This window comes from Rhamphochromis longiceps, linkage group LG5 (genome assembly GCF_057381845.1).
Source record: "Rhamphochromis longiceps isolate RC_006_pf linkage group LG5, R_longiceps_female_GT1.1, whole genome shotgun sequence".
Classification (NCBI taxonomy): Eukaryota; Metazoa; Chordata; class Actinopteri; order Cichliformes; family Cichlidae; genus Rhamphochromis; species Rhamphochromis longiceps.
This window is the reverse complement of record NC_140561.1, coordinates 24,856,498-24,873,787: the sequence shown is the minus strand read 5'-3', so window position 1 is coordinate 24,873,787 and position 17,290 is coordinate 24,856,498. Positions and strand designations below refer to the sequence as shown.

At 39.8% G+C, this 17,290-nt stretch overlaps 1 protein-coding gene and 1 pseudogene across 3 annotated transcripts; both read right to left on the bottom strand.

Annotated features, from left to right (window-relative positions):
• Nucleotides 1-1,422: 1,422 nt before the first annotated feature.
• odad1 (outer dynein arm docking complex subunit 1) lies at nt 1,423-9,241 on the bottom strand. Of its 3 annotated transcripts, none has more exons than XM_085406799.1 (15): nt 9,168-9,241; nt 8,620-8,688; nt 8,436-8,529; nt 8,163-8,352; nt 7,957-8,082; nt 7,757-7,870; nt 7,551-7,618; nt 7,276-7,463; nt 5,868-6,002; nt 5,625-5,707; nt 5,175-5,343; nt 4,783-4,946; nt 4,615-4,700; nt 3,545-3,644; nt 1,423-3,428 (listed from the first exon to the last, which is right to left on the bottom strand). In XM_085406799.1, the coding sequence occupies exons 2-15, from the start codon at nt 8,684-8,686 to the stop codon at nt 3,318-3,320; spliced, it is 1,695 nt and encodes a 564-aa protein (XP_085262925.1). In that variant the 5' UTR covers nt 8,687-8,688; nt 9,168-9,241; the 3' UTR covers nt 1,423-3,317. The 3 variants fall into 3 exon arrangements, with proteins under 3 accessions (XP_085262925.1, XP_085262924.1, XP_085262923.1); XM_085406798.1 differs by having other exon boundaries at nt 8,436-8,532; nt 9,168-9,230; XM_085406797.1 differs by lacking the exon at nt 9,168-9,241 and having other exon boundaries at nt 8,436-8,532; nt 8,620-8,701.
• Nucleotides 9,242-13,985: 4,744 nt separating this feature from the next.
• On the bottom strand, nt 13,986-15,781 carry LOC146670089 (taste receptor type 1 member 3-like; annotated as a pseudogene).
• Between the last annotated feature and the right edge of the window lie 1,509 nt (nt 15,782-17,290).

The following is a 17,290-nucleotide window of genomic DNA, read 5'->3' as shown; positions in this document are numbered from 1 at the left end:
ACGGCAACCAAAGCTGAGATGAGGGACTTGCACACAGGGGGACAGGAGGGGGGGGGCTGGAGAGTAATAAAAGGCAAAACAAATCAGTGATAACGAGAAAAAAAAATTAGACTTGATCAGTTGAATGATGTGTAAAACATCAAAAGAGAAAGAGGTCTGCACACATGGGGAACAAGAAACACAGATCTCTCCACTGCTGGTAAAGTGGAAGACGAGAGCTGCAGGCCTAATCACTCAAGAGCACATTTCCTGCCTTCTGCATGATGAGATGAAGCCAACTGAAACTGTCAAAGGCTAATATTTAACCCGAAGCTCATTCATTTTCAGCAGAAAACACACAGGGTTTATCTGCACACATATCCGAACTGCAACAATATCCCAGCCTGGCGGGTTAAAATCTCGGATGTTGAGCAGCTCTTTATTGTGGGCAATAGGTGTGCTTTGCAAAATGGTGATAACAAAGACAAAATGGTGTCAGGGACATCTGTAAAAAAAAAGAAAAAAGAAGAAAAAAAGAAATCACAAATGTTTCACAGGTAAGGTATGAGAATCAGGATTGCTTAGCAACAGCAGTACAAAAAAAAAAAAGACTCGCTCATGTGTGGTAAGCAGAGAACCGGCCGTGCTGCCACCGAGCGGTGGCCTGACGGCACTTGCAGGAGGGACACCGGCACTTGAAAGCTCAGTCCTCAGAGGCATACATGCGCAGTAAGAAGAAGCTGCAGCTTTCGTGCAACGTGTGAACCACGCGAATGAAGAAGGGCTTTATTTTAAAAGGTGATATCATCTTCGTTTCCTCGACGCTTTGAAATATAGGCTCAAGTGATTTGATTGGCTAGAAAATGCACCGGCTCTCATGGTGGCTGGTTGCTTAGCAACGTCACTGGTGGGGAGGGGAGGGTGAGTGAGAGGGGTGCTTCGATGGGGGAGGGAGCATTGTGGGTGCAGACAGACTGACTGACTGGGGAAATACCTGGCAAAGTTCCCAAATAAACAAATAAGAGCGAAAAGGAGAAGGAGGTGGAGGGCAGAGCGCAGACAGAGTACAGGGGTATTTTCTGGTCCAGATAACAGTCCCGTAATAGTCGGCGGGAACAAGGCATTGTACTTCCAGCACAGTTTGCCCCCAGAGTAAGAGTGAGGTCAGCAAGTCAGAGCAGATTTTTTAAGAAAAGTTCAGTCTTTTGTGATATGAAAGTTGACCAGAACTTAAAATCCCGGTTTCTTTAAACAGTGTCTTTGTTTTTTTGTTTTATTATGAAGAGGAACTGAGAGGAACACAATTACTGCCATAGGAGGACATCGGCTGCTGTAGACGAGGAACAGATAAAGATGGGGCCCTGGACACATACTGAAGACGGAGAAGCACGTAGCTGCCAGATGCAACTTTGGATAAATAGCACATGTACCTGCATGTTCTCGTTTGCATGACTGTGGGTGTTGTAGGTGTTTCTAGGAACAGATCTTTGAATCCAACTGAAGTTGAGTTGAATTGAATAAAATAGCCTCAACCAAAGAGTGCAAAAAAAAAAAGAAGGAAAAAATGGAGTAAAAAAAGAAAAGGAGAGATGAAGAAAAAAGACCTATAAAATGGCAGCTGAGCTAAAGGAGAAGAAAAGGTGGGAAATGTGCTTATAAAGAGAGGAGGGGTAAAAAAAGAAAAAAAGGGAGGGCTGCTGCTGGTAGGTTGAGATCTGAAGAAGGAGGTGGGCTTTGGAAATGGCTGATGCAGGGCGGTCTCTACAGGCAATGAGGACTCTTTGTCAGGAGCAGGAAATGAGGTTTCTGTTGTGATTAAAAGGAAGGTTTCTATGGCAATGCAGAGAGCCGTGTGCACAGAGAATTTCTTGGCAGCGGAGGGGGCTAAGTGAGAGTCGAATGTCAAAGAAAGCAGCCTTCCTCCATCTCATCTCCCACCACCCCTCTGCTTTGCCACAGCACCACTTTTTATCTCTCATAATCTGTTTTCATAGACACAGTTAAGACTGCACCAGGGGGATTATCTTGAGCAAACCGAGCCACTGGTTGATCAGTCATTTATGTTTACGGAGTAGCAGTTTCACTTCACCAAATTGCTACTGTCAAATTAAATAAGGAAAGAAAGGTTTAGCTGAGAGGCTAATTAAAGCAAACAAAGAAAACAAACCCCACAAAACTGAAGATGATTAGCATAATGACCTGATTGTGTCTTTTCTTGTTTGTCCAGACAGGTACAGTTTTCTCCACTTACCCCCCTTTGCCTTGTTCAGCCCACGAAGTAAAAAAAAAAAAAAAAGCACAGTGGCATCAGTGTGACCTTTAAAATCTAAATATAGTAAAAATCTTTGTTTATTGTTTCACTGAGTTCAAATATATTTCTTTAAATAAATCCCACATCCTGATTTTCTATTTTCTCCGCTGGAGGAAGTTGCTCTCTGCAGTACGTGCCATATTTGCCCCGAACACAGATTTGATGCAGGATGTTTGGATAAGGAGACATTTCAAACTGGGGATCAAAGAGAATTTTTAAAATGCTGTTGATATTACCGACTCACGTGAAAATAATATGTTAATGTACCCGGTCTCCCTTCACTTCCAAACAGACCGAGTGGAAAAAGGGACTAATGTTAAATGGTTGATATGTGCGACAACAGAAAAAAAGCTAAAGGGGAAGTCAGAGCTCAGAGTTTATTTGATGCTCTTCTGACTAATGATATCTATCTAATTTGCACCCCCCCCCCCCCCCCCCCCCTTCCCCTGGTTAACAAAAACATCCAGTTACCTGCATATTCTTCTCAATGATCATCATTTGTAAAATAAACAAAATAATATCTGAAAATAAACATTGTTATTCTGTTCAAAAGAATGTATTTAAAATCCCAAAGTACATAGAGCCTTAAAAGGTCCTAAAAAATCACCTTTTTTATTCTCAGCATGTCAATTAGAATTACAAAAGGTTCTGCTGCCCCCAACCTTTTTGTCTGAGCATGGCAGCAAGTATCATGTAATAAAGCGCTGCCAGGGAGGGAGGGCTGTGCTGGAACTGGATTGTATAGTCAAAGCCAGATGGCAAGTAACACATCAAAAGGACAGCTGGTTACTAGAGACTTTATAGCTCCTAAGCTAATTAGTCCCGCCTAAGCAAATCAGAGCTACGTACAATACAGCAGACCATGCCAATGATTCATCATAAAAGATGACAAACATACAACATAATTAGGCTTTGAAATGTTACATGTGGTAGCTGGTTCCATCAGCTATCACGGCCTTCGCTGATCTGTACAGTAAATGACAATGATCCTGTTTTTAAAATGTGCATCTTTACTGGACTGGTGGGGTCAGTGTTTCAGATTACTGCCTCTTCCGGTGGGTGTGATCTGACTCTGAACTGCAGACTGATCTTTGATGGTCTTGTTGCTGTCTGTCGTGCAGAACTCTTTCTCCAGAACCTGGAAATCAAAAAATCCCCCCCCAAAAAACCCCCAGATGAGCTTCAAAAACTGACCAGTGCATATATCCCAAATTATCATGTTGGGGTACATCTGGGACTTATTACTGCACTCACTCCCTTCATTATCCTTTGGCGAAGTTCCCCTTGTGAGAGTGGCCGTTCTTCTTCATCAGTAACAGGAGACTCTTCTGCATTATACGCCACGCTAATGGATCTAAGTTAGATGCACACATTCATCAACCCAATGCGTTGCATTTATTTATTTGCAAATACACAGTTCTGACCCAAGGACTACAGCAAAAGTAAAAGGAAAGATTTACAAGACAGCAGAGAGACCTGCTTTGATGTATGGTTTGGAGATGGTTGCACTGATAAAAAGATAGGAGGCGCAAGAGCCGAAGATGTCAAGGTCTTCAATGGGAGTGACCAGGATGGACATGAAGAAATAGGGAAAATAGGGACTGTCCCTTATTAGGGACAATAAGGGACAGCTCAGGGTGAGCGGTTTGGAGACAGAGTTAAAGAGGCATGGCTTGGATCAGGGGTCTCAAACTCCAGTCCTTGAGTTCCGATGTCCTGAAACTTTTCCATGTGTCCCTGTTGCAACACACCTGAATAAAATTACTAGGTCATTAGCAAGATCATAGAATTTGACTGCATGCTGAAGTGGCAATCCCTAACCCTACTGAAGTAAATTTAAGTAAATGTAAATGTTTGGAAAAATATATACTTCTAAAAGTACTTTTATTGCACCATGTTCATTCATTCATGAGCTGCTGTAACATGAATCAAATGGCTGAATTGCCACCTCAGTGTGCAGTCAAGTGCTATAGTCTTGCTAATGACCTACTAATTATATTCAGGTGTGTTGCAACAGGGTAACATAGAAAAGTTTCAGGACACCAGCCAGTTTGAGACCCCTGGCTTAGGTGGTTTGAACATGTGCAGAGGAGGGATAGTGAATATACTGGAAAAAGGGTACTAAACATGGATCTGCCAGGGAGGAGGAAGACCACAGAGAGGATTTGTGGATGTTGAGATGGGTTGGTGTGCCCAAGGAGGATGCTAGGGATAGAGTGAGAAGGAAGCAGTTGATCTGCTTCTCCTAAATGGAGAAGCTGAAAGAGAGGAGGAGGAAGAAGGAGAAATACACAGTTTTCAAAATGAACAGATAAACAGCTGACCTGTTGACTGCAGGTTGGATGCTGATATTCTGCTGAAGTAGTTTTGGATTCTGACCCAAAGGGAAGCCTGCTGGGTCTTCTAGATCCTGTAAGAGTTTTAAATGCAGAATCTTTGTATCACAGGAAAGAAAACAATATATACATATGTTAAAAGGCCAGCCTGATTACTTTAGTACTGAGGAAAGCCTGCACAGTGAGCAGTTCGTTGGTCTTCTGCTCCACTAAGCTGAGGTAGGACATTATGTTGTTCTCAGTGATCCCACTGGAGGAGCCCAGCATATCTTCTATCGCTGAGCGGTCGCACTCTACTTTAGTGAAGATGTTGTTTACACCTGCGATAAGGAAGAGAAACCATGAACTGTTTAATTTGTTTTTTTTAATAAATATCCAGGTGACAGCAGTAGCATGTTTTAGCTTTTTGTTTTTGCTTGTGATTGCTTGAGAGCTTTGATAATTTTCATGATTATTGGGACCTTCACTGCAAAAAAAGCCTTAAGGATGTATGGAGTTATGAGAAATTACTAGTTGTAATGATAACAAAATATGCAAAATAAATCAACCTGTTTTAGTCTTGTCCAGGATCTCGCTTATGATGCTGGCTCGGTTCTCGTTGGCCTTTCTTTGAGATAAAACTCCCTCTAGTTGCTCATCAATATCTTGCAACAAAGATTGGTGCTGTCGTTCCTGCTGTAAACCTTTAACCCGAAACTGCTCCATGTCTTGTTTGATCTGCCGAGAGGCAAATTCCAGCACAAACAGACATATATACAGTGCACGTTAAAAACATAAATGAACAAACCTCCCCACCCAGCACACCCTGACACTTCCTAAACTTAATCATTAGCTTTGATCTAATTTCCTAATATTTCTTCGTCTTTCAGAGTTTTTTGTTGTTGTTGTTATTTTTGGCTTATTTGTAAATTGTATAACAAAAGTGTGTGCACACTGCATAACTGCACTGGGAAACAATATGTCATTTTTGTGATTTAAAGGGGGAAAAACACACTTACCTTGCTAATTTCTTCCTTCAGTGCCTCAGCCTCATTGGTTTGCTCATTAACAAAATTGAAAAGTGCAAAGTTCCGGTCTTCAACTGAAGAGCAAAACAGCAACACAGCAGTGAGACACCAAGTCCAATTATCCCTGTTTTCCAAGTGGGATCTTACATACATTGAATTTTACTGTATGTAGACAATGTAAGCTAAAGTAAAAACAAAAAACACAGAGATAAAAAGCTGGTTTGTTAGACTTACCCTGAATGTACCTGGTGACCAGCTGGTCCAGGTTCTCCTCCCCTGTAGCAATCCGAATCCTTTCAAACGCCTCCTCTAGAGCATCCAGTGACTCTTCTCCAGAGTCCATCCTGGACTGCTCTTTCGGCTCCAAAGCTATGAAACACAAAGCCCATCCCCCACCTTGTCAGTCTGGACCAAACTTGTTCCAAATGTCCCCAAGAAATTTACACACAGTCTTCTTTTCCAATTGAACAGTTAAGTCACTAACCAGAAATGCAACAGCGATCCTTTTGAGATCTATATTAAAGCAGCCAGGGACACGCTGGCAAGACTGACTGTGCCTTCCCATTTTTACTGGTTTCTAAGCCAACAGCAAACTTGTTTTACTGAATTTTCTGCTTTGTTGCTGCACTTTTAAATATGTTATTCTATATTAACATTTAACAATTTGTTAATAGTTTTGCTGCAGGAAAATTTTAATTTTGGGGACCAAAAGAAACACTGAAAAGGATTTGGCAATTTACAGGTCATAGCCATGGAGATGGAGAAGACCACATAAACATACACCATTTGGACAAAAGCAATAGGCCACACTGATTCATCTTTGAATTTAGGTGTTCTATATAAAATATACCTGTGGAAATTACTGTATAAAAGTCATTAATCCCCAGTAATGCTCAGGAAGCTTCAACCCTTCTCTTAACATCAGCACAAAAACTGTGCACCGGGAGTTTCATGGCATGGGTTTCCATTGCTAAGCAGCTCCTATAGATGTAATGTGTAGGTGTCCCAGTACTTAAGACTGTATAGTGTACTTTATCATTTGAAACATTCTTAATATTCATATTTAAATACCATCTGTAATGTTGCTAGAGCACAGTTTCCAACTTAATAATAAAAAAAAGGCAGCTTAAATGTATATCTCAGTTGGCTTCTCATGGTTTTTTTTTTTGGTGTGTTTATGGTTCAAGCCAATTCCTGTGTTGTTTTGTAATTTCTGGTCACTTCTGGTTACATTCCTGTGAGTTTATTTCCCCTCTACTCTTCTGTTTCCCAGATTACTTCAGTACAAACTACCATAAAGCTTTCTTGTATCCTTTGTGAGAATGACACTGTGTTACGCTTACATTTTAGCTACATGTAGACTGGGTTACATACAGCACTGTACTGTACATTACTAATCTTTGTCTGAAAACTTGTTAAGCATAAGTGTAAAGTGGTCTAGTTCTATTATTATCATCAACTCTGTCACAACATACATAACATGTATTATTGATAGTTCTTTAACTTACAATAATAAGAACCTTGAGGCAACTGCTATTGTGGTTTGGCAATATATAAATAAAACTGAATTTCATTGAATAACTTGATTAATATCATTAATATAAACAGACATAGCAGCTACAACACACTGGTTGCCTCTTACATTGTCCAGGTCCCATTTCATGCTCGTCGTCCTGCCTGCCTGCATCACTGCACTTGACGATCATGAACGTTTTCAGGGTGGACTCATGCGCAATAACCCTCTCCAGCTCCTTCAACTCAGTGCTGTACTGGTCACGGTCCTTCAGTGCCTTCTCTTTTATCATTGTTGCCTTGGAGTGAGCCTCCACCCTAAGGTGCAGATAACAATTAGTGCTTGAACTGAATAACATGCGGACATTTTTTTGCCCTTAATAGAAACTGAATCTCAAATCTCACCTTGTGTCATAAGCAGCAGAGGACTGGTTGATTACTTCTCCAATTTTCTTGCGTACTTCCTGCAGTTCCTATAACACAAATGTTCATGTGGAGACATGTTTTCAGTTTGCACCTGCTATTTAAATGTAATGAAACCCAAGTAAATAAATGCCAAATAACAAAAATATTTGCCTCCAGATCATATTAAATGTGATGTGACCTCTGACCTTGCTTAGCCTGTTGTGTAGTTGCTGAAAACGAACACGCTCAATATAAAGAGTATGCAGCTCCTCTCTCACTTGGCTGTTTTTGGTCATCTGCTCATTTAAGCGAGTCAAGGCCTTGACAAAGAACACATGAATTTCATGATATTTAACATTTAGTTCATTTTTCTGGGTATTTGGCTGTAGCGTGCTTCGTGACTCACTCTGTTCAGTTTGTATTCCATAGTGCGTATGGACTTTTGGATTCGCTGTTCTGGGGAACTTTGAGCGTTACTATTACTAACAGCTCCATTTCTCAACTCTGCTAGCTTCGACTCCATGCTGGAGATCTAAAAACAGCACATAAAAATCGTGGTAAGCATGAAACAATACGAGGAAGTATCAAATAATATGAAAGCTCATAATTAACCTCCTTCTTCAGCTCTTGCTGGCATTTTTTGCCTTTCTGCAGCTCCTCTTCCAGCATTTCTCTCTGCTCAAGCAGGACCTGAATAGTCTGGATGTCCTTGTTTTCCTGCTGTTGACGGGCCAAGCTGTTACAGGCACCGAGGTTTCGTTGCAGTTCCTCCTGCTCCTTCTGCAGCACCTCTATCTCCTGCCTTTATCCACATGACACAAGAGACTGAAGAGAAAAAAATACACAGACTCCTAACTATGTTGTATAGGTGTAGCTTTTACTCACTGTTGTTTGCGGATCTGTTTCCGGGTCTGCATGTTGTAGGCCTGCAGATCTCCTTCCATGATCCTGAACTGTCTCTGCAATTTGGCGATCTCTTCTACTTAAGAACAATATCATGTGCACATGATGTTACAGCTGTTTCAATCGAAATAAGAACAGTTAATAATACCAACACAGAAAACCTTACCTGCTCCATCAACATCAACCTCACTGTTATCTGAGCGTGCGCTTGCGGCTGATCTTCCTCGAGGCATGGCTACAATGAACATGAACATCCCTGACTAATTATTTGAGGAAAAAGCATTACATTTATTATTATATTACATCTTCTCCCCTTGCTGTTTAGTTTCATATTCTGCTTTTAAACTTAGACGCTGAATATTTGTTCAAATAAGTCAAAACTTTAAGCAGCTTTAGCCTAAATCTTAGAGACATATCAGTCATTTTTTCCCCAATTATTTATTTACTGTTTTTTATATCATGTGGTTTGTGCACTTTGAATGACACAGTTACAGTGCGTTTACAATAAACAATAAATATATCTTCATAACTCTTGCTGTAGTTTTCTGTAACTAAGTTAAGCTAAGTTAACAGGTTACCAAAAACACCTGCGTGTTTCATGCCAGCTGTTGTGTAATATATATAATATGTTGAGTTTAGAAATTGTTAGCTTGCCCCCGAATGCTACGCGAGAAGAGTGTTATGTTATTAATGACAAATACCATCTTATCTTACCTGTTGTAACGATGAGGGCCACCGAGCCCTTCACCACCTTCCGTAACAGAGGCCTGAGTTGTTAGCAACCGTTGCTAGGTGTTTTGGGACAAACAGTCCCTGGGCTTAGTCTTTCAGACAGCAGGCTCTCACCAATGAGTTTATCATTTATTAAAAAATTAAACACACGATTAAACAATTCTTTCATTCTTATTCAATAGTGGTTGTGGGTTTTATGAAATCTACAAATTTAGAGAAATGTATTCATATATATATTTTATATATATATATAAATATATAAAAGAAACACTCTTGAAAGCAGCTGTGATTAAATTATTTAAACAATATATAATTGTGGATTTTCTTCACACACACACACACACACACACACACACACACACACACACACACACACACACACACACACACACACACACACACACACACACACACACACAAAAGTATATACGTTTTTAAAATTATTAACATACTTTGTATTTGTGTATTATGGTGCTTACTCTGTCCCCCAGCCAAGAACTTCCCTATAACAACTATTGCTCTGATCACCAAGTACACAGAAAAACTCCTAGAATTTGCATTTTGCATATATTTACCCCTCTGATTTCCGTAGTATATTTAGTAATATACAATACTTAAGTTTTATGATCTTGTACTGCATTTTCAGTTCTATTCTTGACCCCAACATAAGTATTATTTAAAAGTTGAATATTGTAGTTCACACTCTAGTCATTAATCTGACAGCTTGCCGGTTCTGGTACAAACAAGAAAAACGCAATACAAAAAAGCAAGGTTATAACTCCATGTTTACCAGTTTAAAAAATTAAACTCATAAAAACAATAATAAGATTCCACTAATGCCGCGTGTATTACTCTGAGGCATAACCTTATAACATAAGTCACAACACAAGTCATACCTTAAATTAACAAAACATTACACAGAACATTGTTTCATTGCATTTTTATTCACTTAATGCTGTGACTCTCAAAAGGATAAGTGAAACAACAATCCTGAAAGATAATTCTTTTTTTTAAAAAACGTTTTAAATCAAGTATGAATATATTTTTGTAACAACTAGTAAAATATTACATGCTACTACTGTATCTATGCACACTGTACTCTTGTGTTATATGATGTATTTGTTACATTGAGAAAAAAATGCTTATATGCTTATTAGGGCTGCCACGATTTGTCGACTAGTCACGATTACGTCGACTATCAAAATCGTCGACGACTGATTTAATAGTCGACGTGTCGTTTGAAGCTTTGTAAGATCGCAAAAGACGCAGGAATAATAGCAGGATTTAAGAGTGTAATAACGGACTGAAACAGAAGATGGCAGCACAGCATGTACAAGGATGCCAGCTGCCGTTAAACCCCGAAGAAGAAGAAGCAGCTGTGTCCCAGAATTCATAGCGCGGCCCAGCTTAGTTTCCAACAATGGCGGTAGCTAGTTAGTTTTAATATTACTCTTATTATTCTTTCTGGGTCACAAAATAAACGTTTAACATATTTTCTGGCGAGAATGTAGCTGTGTAAACCTCAAATATCTGCTCAGTTTATCAAGACACCACATATTTTCAAAAGCGCTCCGACGTTTTCGGAGACGTCTGTTACCCACTAGCTCGATAGCTAGCCGGGGGCTAGGTCACTAGCGCCGTGAGAACACCGGACTCCCGGCAAATTGTTTTCAAACCCACCGCCGTCTTTCGCGACTCAGGTTAAATATATATGAGTCACTTAGATAAATTAAAAATGTTATTGTTTGGCTTTTTTTTTAGTATTTTATTTGTTCCTGAGTAAATCGGTTTGGCTGAGATTAAAGTTATAGTTTTTACACAGCTGAATAAACGACAGCTGATTATCAGAAGTGTGAGATGCTGGAGAATATACTCCGGTGTCCTGTTATATTTTAGATAGCAAGGAGTTTATTAAACTTTACCGAAACAATCTGCAAATTTCATTAAAATTGAATAAACTATCATCTTGTCTTTATTTTTAGTTAGCACCTTAAAAGCTTAAAGCTGTAAGCTAATGATAGTTATATAAGAGCAGATGCTGCTGGTGCAATAAGCTGTAGTTTTACGTCCAGTGGATGATGATCTGATTAGTCGACTAATCGCATAAATAATCGGTGACTAGTCGACTATCAAAATAATCGTTTGTGGCAGCCCTAATGCTTATACTTATCCCAATCTAATCTAGTGGATTTTATAGTCTACTGAACTACGGTATATATTACACAGTTGTTCCTATTCTTGTAGGAAGTAAAAAAAAAAGTACGTTTTTCAAAATGAATGATTCTTTGATTTTCTTATTAACCAGTTTAATTGTTTATTGTCTTTCCTGTGCTTTTGGCTGTGGCTCCTCTTCTGTTTGAGTTGGTGGGACATCCTCTAAGAAGGTACAGAAGTACACCAGGCAAGACCCCAGGTGCAGGCTGTGTAAAGATGCCCCAGAGACAATCCAGCACATAACAGCAGGGTGCAAGATGCTAGCAGGCAAGGCATACATGGAACGCCATAACCAAGTGGCCGGCATAGTGTACAGGAACATCTGTGCCGAGTATAACCTGGAAGTCCCGAGGTCAAAATGGGAGATGCCCCCAAGGGTGGTGGAGAATGACCGAGCTAAGATCCTGTGGGACTTCCAGATACAGACGGACAAAATGGTGGTGGCTAACCAACCGGACATAGTGGTGGTAGACAAACAGAAGAAGACGGCCGTAGTGATCGATGTAGCGGTTCCGAATGACAGCAATATCAGGAAGAAGGAACACGAGAAGCTGGAGAAATACCAAGGGCTCAGAGAAGAGCTCGAGAGGATGTGGAGGGTGAAGGTGACGGTGGTCCCAGTGGTAATCGGAGCACTAGGTGCGGTGACTCCCAAGCTAGGCGAGTGGCTCCAGCAGATCCCGGGAACAACATCGGAGATCTCTGTCCAGAAGAGCGCAGTCCTGGGAACAGCTAAGATACTGCGCAGGACCCTCAAGCTCCCAGGCCTCTGGTAGAGGACCCGAGCTTGAAGGATAAACCGCCCGCAGGGGCGTGCTGGGTGTTTTTATATATATATATATATATGACAATTTACATACACAATCTGTCTAAAAAATACATGTCGGTCTGTAATTCCTGTAAGTATGGATAACAAGTTCAATCAAAATACAAGTTTATTTTAATCACATTAAATACAGAACAGCTGAGAGAAGAATATAATTTAAACACTGCATACTTTCTATCTGCACACTGCCATTGTGTGGCAGTGTTTCACCAGTCTTAACTCACCTGTAGTGAGATGGACAGGATAACGGAGAGGGTGACAGTTTGGAAAATGGAAGTGCAGGGCAGCTGAAGACGACACACCACATCCCCTGGCTCCCCCAGGAAGAGCAGCAGACTCAGGCATGCTCCCATTGTGCCGAGCACAGCCACACAACTCAAGGTTCCCCCAGAAGCCTTTAACAGGGAGTTCCTCGATGCATCAGAAACATGACACCCACTGCACCCTGACATACCAGCAGCAGCATCCCCACCAGCATCATTATCACAGCATCCTGGCTGTTCCAGGTGAAAAACTTAAAGATGGGGTCAGTGCAGTTCGTGCTGTGATTATGGGACCACTGGTGGTTGGGACACTTAGTGCACTCGATGTCATCTATGAGTGAGAAAGCACAAAAGTTTAGGTTGGTTAAAAACAAAAGAAAAAATTAAAAATGAAAACATTTAAAAATCAGTTTAACTGATGGCTGTGATTTACTGATTTACTGAATCTTAAACATCCTCAAACTTCAATTTTGGGTTTTTAAAGGGTTATTTTGTCAGAATATTTCTTCCCTGCATGCAGTGACTGTTGGAAGTCACATTTCTGCCCAAGAAAGGTTCACGCTGTACAACTATGAAACATTCTCTAATATTTTAATTAATTAAAACGGGCTGGAGCATGCTAATCAGTGAATTTTAAAAGTGCTGGCAGGTAGAGGAATGCCCACGAGATTGACTTGTTCTCATGTTATGTTAAGCTTACCTGCTGGATTATTCTCTATTTCTTGACAAAGATGCAAATAAGCAAGGTCACATATTGGAGACAATGGTGGAAAACCACATTACCCTGGGGGAGACAAAGGATGAAACACAGGAAGAAGAACATGGAGACAGAGCACAGGGACGAGAGAGAGAGGGCAAGAGATATGACAGAGAGGAGGGAACGCCGAGGAACAAAACACAGAGACCAGACCAAAGGAGCGGGAACATAAACTGATAACCCTAGATTAACTTAAAACTAACCTAGAGATTTCTAAACAATATAGAAGGAAAATTACCAGGGATTACCAAACGATACCATTTCTAGTCCTCTGAATTAAACAAGAAAACCCAACATAATAAAATCTAGAAACTAGGTTCGCTTCTCAAATTCAAAATTAATTTAACGAGATTCAAAAGTGCAAAGCACAGAACACTGGGTCACGATCCCAGTACCATAAAAAGATAAATCCTGTTCCCTTCTTAAGCCATAAGAAATGAAGCATAATATTTGATATTCATTCTGTGTTAAATTTGAATTTTATAGTGTTTCACTGTAATTTTCATGAAAGGAAATACAGAGGGGCTTAGAACAAGGGGTAAAGAAGTGGTTATTGGATTTTCATCCAAGTATAATTATGATAGTTTAATATAAGTATGAAATTTAAAATTGTTAGTTTAATTACTTGTTAATTACTTGAACCTCTTAAAATGGCTAACTATATTTGAAAACGAGCTTTAGGAATTTGTATTAGAATTAATGAAATGTCCTAATGATGAGAAAAAGCTGACAATCTGCATCTCACTCACATCTTAATTGTTTGATTTAAAATACAAAATGCAGTGATGCACAAAGGCAAAATTATATACCTATTAAGAATTGTGTTTTTGGCCTGCAAATTAAAGACCTAACTATATGTACTGGATGAAAAAAAAAATCACCTTCCAGGGATAGATTTTACTTCCAGATCCCCACTTACAGGCAGTTGAATTGCACTCCAGCAGGTTATGCAGTGCCTGTGCTACACTGTAAACAGCAGCATACACACTGAAAGCTGATGTCTGGACTGCAGGTGCTTCCACTATGCTAATGTTGTCTGGTAACAAATTCCAGCATTGTGGTCAGGGATTGTTTGACTGATTGATTGTGACTTTCTTGAAGAGCTCCATTGCATAATCGGCGAACAGGCCGAGGGTGTCTGTTTTGTCAACAAATGCAATGACTGTGCCAACTGTTTCAATGTTGGGCAGAGAAGTCACTCGAGTATGTATTGCCCAACTTGTGCTGCCAATCCACACAAGCGTTAAATTACTCCTGATAACCTAGAAAAAATGAAATGGTTTACCGGTACTGAACAAACTCCATACACTAATAGATTATAATAAATTTCTTAGTTGCTTTAAACTTCTGCTTCACCAACCTCTTTGAAAAAGGCCACAATTGGCTCTGGAAGAGTAAACACCACTACCACTCTGACACTGGTCACTCGAATGTTATGAATGATGGTTTTGATCGCTGGTTTGGGGTCAGTGTACACTGGAATCAGACTCTGATAGGCCACACAGACAGATGTGTTTTCTGCCAATTTGTTTACTGTCATTTTAGTGAACATCTGCACACCTCGTTGCCCGTACTCCTCGTCACTGCCCAAAATTGCCACCCAGTTCCAGCCAAACTCCTCTATTTTCTTTATCATGACATCCACTTGCCATTTATCACTTGGCACAGTACGAAAGAATGACGGGTAGAGAAGTTTATCACTGAACTTGTCACTGGTGGCCCCATAGCTAATCTGGTGTGAAAATTAAAAACAGAAAATCAGAGATACTTACCTCTAATTTATGTTTATCAGGGTTAAAAAAGGTTAAATTGACTGCTGAACAAAACCAAATCCAAAAGAACAAGTTAATTTTTCTGTGATATAACCTGGCACCAATACATGGAGTTTTTAAAGATTTATTTTTACATTTGAAATATTTATTGCATAATGAGTCAAATCTTTTCCAAGTTTTCCAATGACTGACACCATTTCTGAGCCAAGAGGACCAATCACTGCAACTATACTGGTCTCATGGTCAGTGTAATTACACTGCACAGGTAGTTCTTGGTCGGATTTTTCAGTGAGGAAGGACAGAGTGGGCTTTATAATAATTGAAGATTGTCTGCATGTGTCATAGATTTCATAACCTAACTTGATGCCAGTGAGGAGAGTCTGATTTCTGTTGATTTCATCCACTGCATATTTCATGGCTATAGCAAGTCCCAGTGTGCGTAAATTTAAACTGTTCAGCCACAAGCAGAAAACAGTAGAAGTCGTTGTAAATCAGGGTTAGCATACACAGTTATTCTGATTCTCATATTATTAAGAAATGGTTGTTCATAACCATCCTTACCTTTTACAGCTTATCTGGTTGGTCTCTGTTATGTCACTGAGATTACTGGTGACATCATTAATGGGAAAGAGCCCTCCAAGCATAATGTCCCCAGACAAACTGAAGAGGTTGGGAGAAATGTCGCTGACCCATTCAGGCAAACTCTCACTGCAGCTCAGTGTAAAGAAACAGCACAAAACCAGCAGAGTGAAACATGAAGCCATATCGCCAGTAAGCCAAAGCAATAACAGGAGTATAATTATATACCAGTGCATAATGATAGGTTGTTTTATGCAAATTCACCTGTAAGTTGTCATGCCCTCCCTCTTCTGGCCACCCAAACCTGACACTTCAGTAAGAGCATATCATAAAGAAAACAAATAAACAAAAATACATGTGTAGTATAAAGTTTTTAAAATCACATTAAACAAATTTTGACTACTGTTTGTGAGGATTTATTGACACAGTCTCATTTAATGTTCTTGATGGTTTTCTGAGAAAAAACATTCTCTTTGCACCTTGTGTGTATGTTTGGGTCTATGCTGTGTTGGTGGTGTTCATATTTCCGGAGTATTTTCATAGAATTTGTTTGTGGTTTGAAATTTGTTTTCCTTTGGTGTAACTATCAATGATTCAATTCAATTCAAAAAGTTAGCGGCCATCCAGGTCTTTATGTCCTTAAGACATTCCTGCAGTTTAACTAATTGGTGTGTGTTACCTGGCTTCATGGATAGATAGAGCTGGGTGTCATCTACATAGCAGTGAAAATTTATGCTATGTCTTCTAATGATACTGCCTAAGGGAAGCATGTATAATGTAAACAGAATTGGTCCTAGCAGTGAACCCTGTGGAACTCCATAATTAACCTCAGTGTGCGAAGAGGACTCTCCATTTACATGTACAAATTGGAGTCTATTAGATAAATATGATACAAACCACTGCAGTGCAGTACCTGTAATACCTACAGCATGTTCTAATCGCTCTAATGGGATATTATGGTCGACAGCATTGAACGCTGCACTGAGGTCTAGCAGGACAAACACAGAGATGAGTCCACTGTCAGAGGCCATAAGAAGATCATTTGTAACCTTCACTAAAGCTCTTTCTGTGCTGTGATGAGCTCTGAAACCTGACTGAAACTCTTCAAATAAACCATTCCTCTGCAGATGATCTAGCTAAGACTGCTGGGTCTAGAGATGCTTTTTGAGTAAAGGTTTAACTACAGCCAGCTTGAAGGCCTGTGGTACATAGCCGATTATTAGAGATAGGTTGATCATATTTAAGATCGAAGAATTAATTAATGGCAGGACTTCTTTGAGCAGTTTTGTAGGAATGGGGTCTAAAAGACGCGTTGATGGTTTAGAGGAAGTAATTATTGAAGTTAACTCAGAAAGATCAATTGGAGAAAAAGAGTCTAACTTAACATCAATGGTACTAAGAGTAGCTGTAGATAATGTTACATCTGTGGGATGATTATTGGTAATTTTTTCTCTAATGATAAGAATTTTATTTGTGAAGAAGTTCATGAAGTCATTACTAGTTAACGTTAAAGGGATGGTTGGCTCAAAAGAGCTCTGACTTTTTGTCAGCCTGGCTACAGTGCTGAAGAGAAACCTGGGGTTGTTCTTATTTTCTTCAATCAGTGATGAATAGTAAGATGTTCTGGCTTTGCGGAGGGCTTTCTTATAAAGCAGCAAACTATTTCTCCAGGCTAAATGATGATCCTCTAAATT

Coding starts and splice junctions, on each gene's coding strand:
- odad1 (XM_085406797.1), bottom strand. CDS start 8,701: ATGTTCATTGTAGCCATGCCTCGAGGAAGATCAGCCGCAAGCGCACGC. Junction 8,353..8,435: donor AAACAGATCCGCAAACAACA/GTGAGTAAAAGC, acceptor ATGTGGATAAAG/GCAGGAGATAGAGGTGCTGC. Junction 7,619..7,756: donor TACACAACAGGCTAAGCAAG/GTCAGAGGTCAC, acceptor TTTGTGTTATAG/GAACTGCAGGAAGTACGCAA.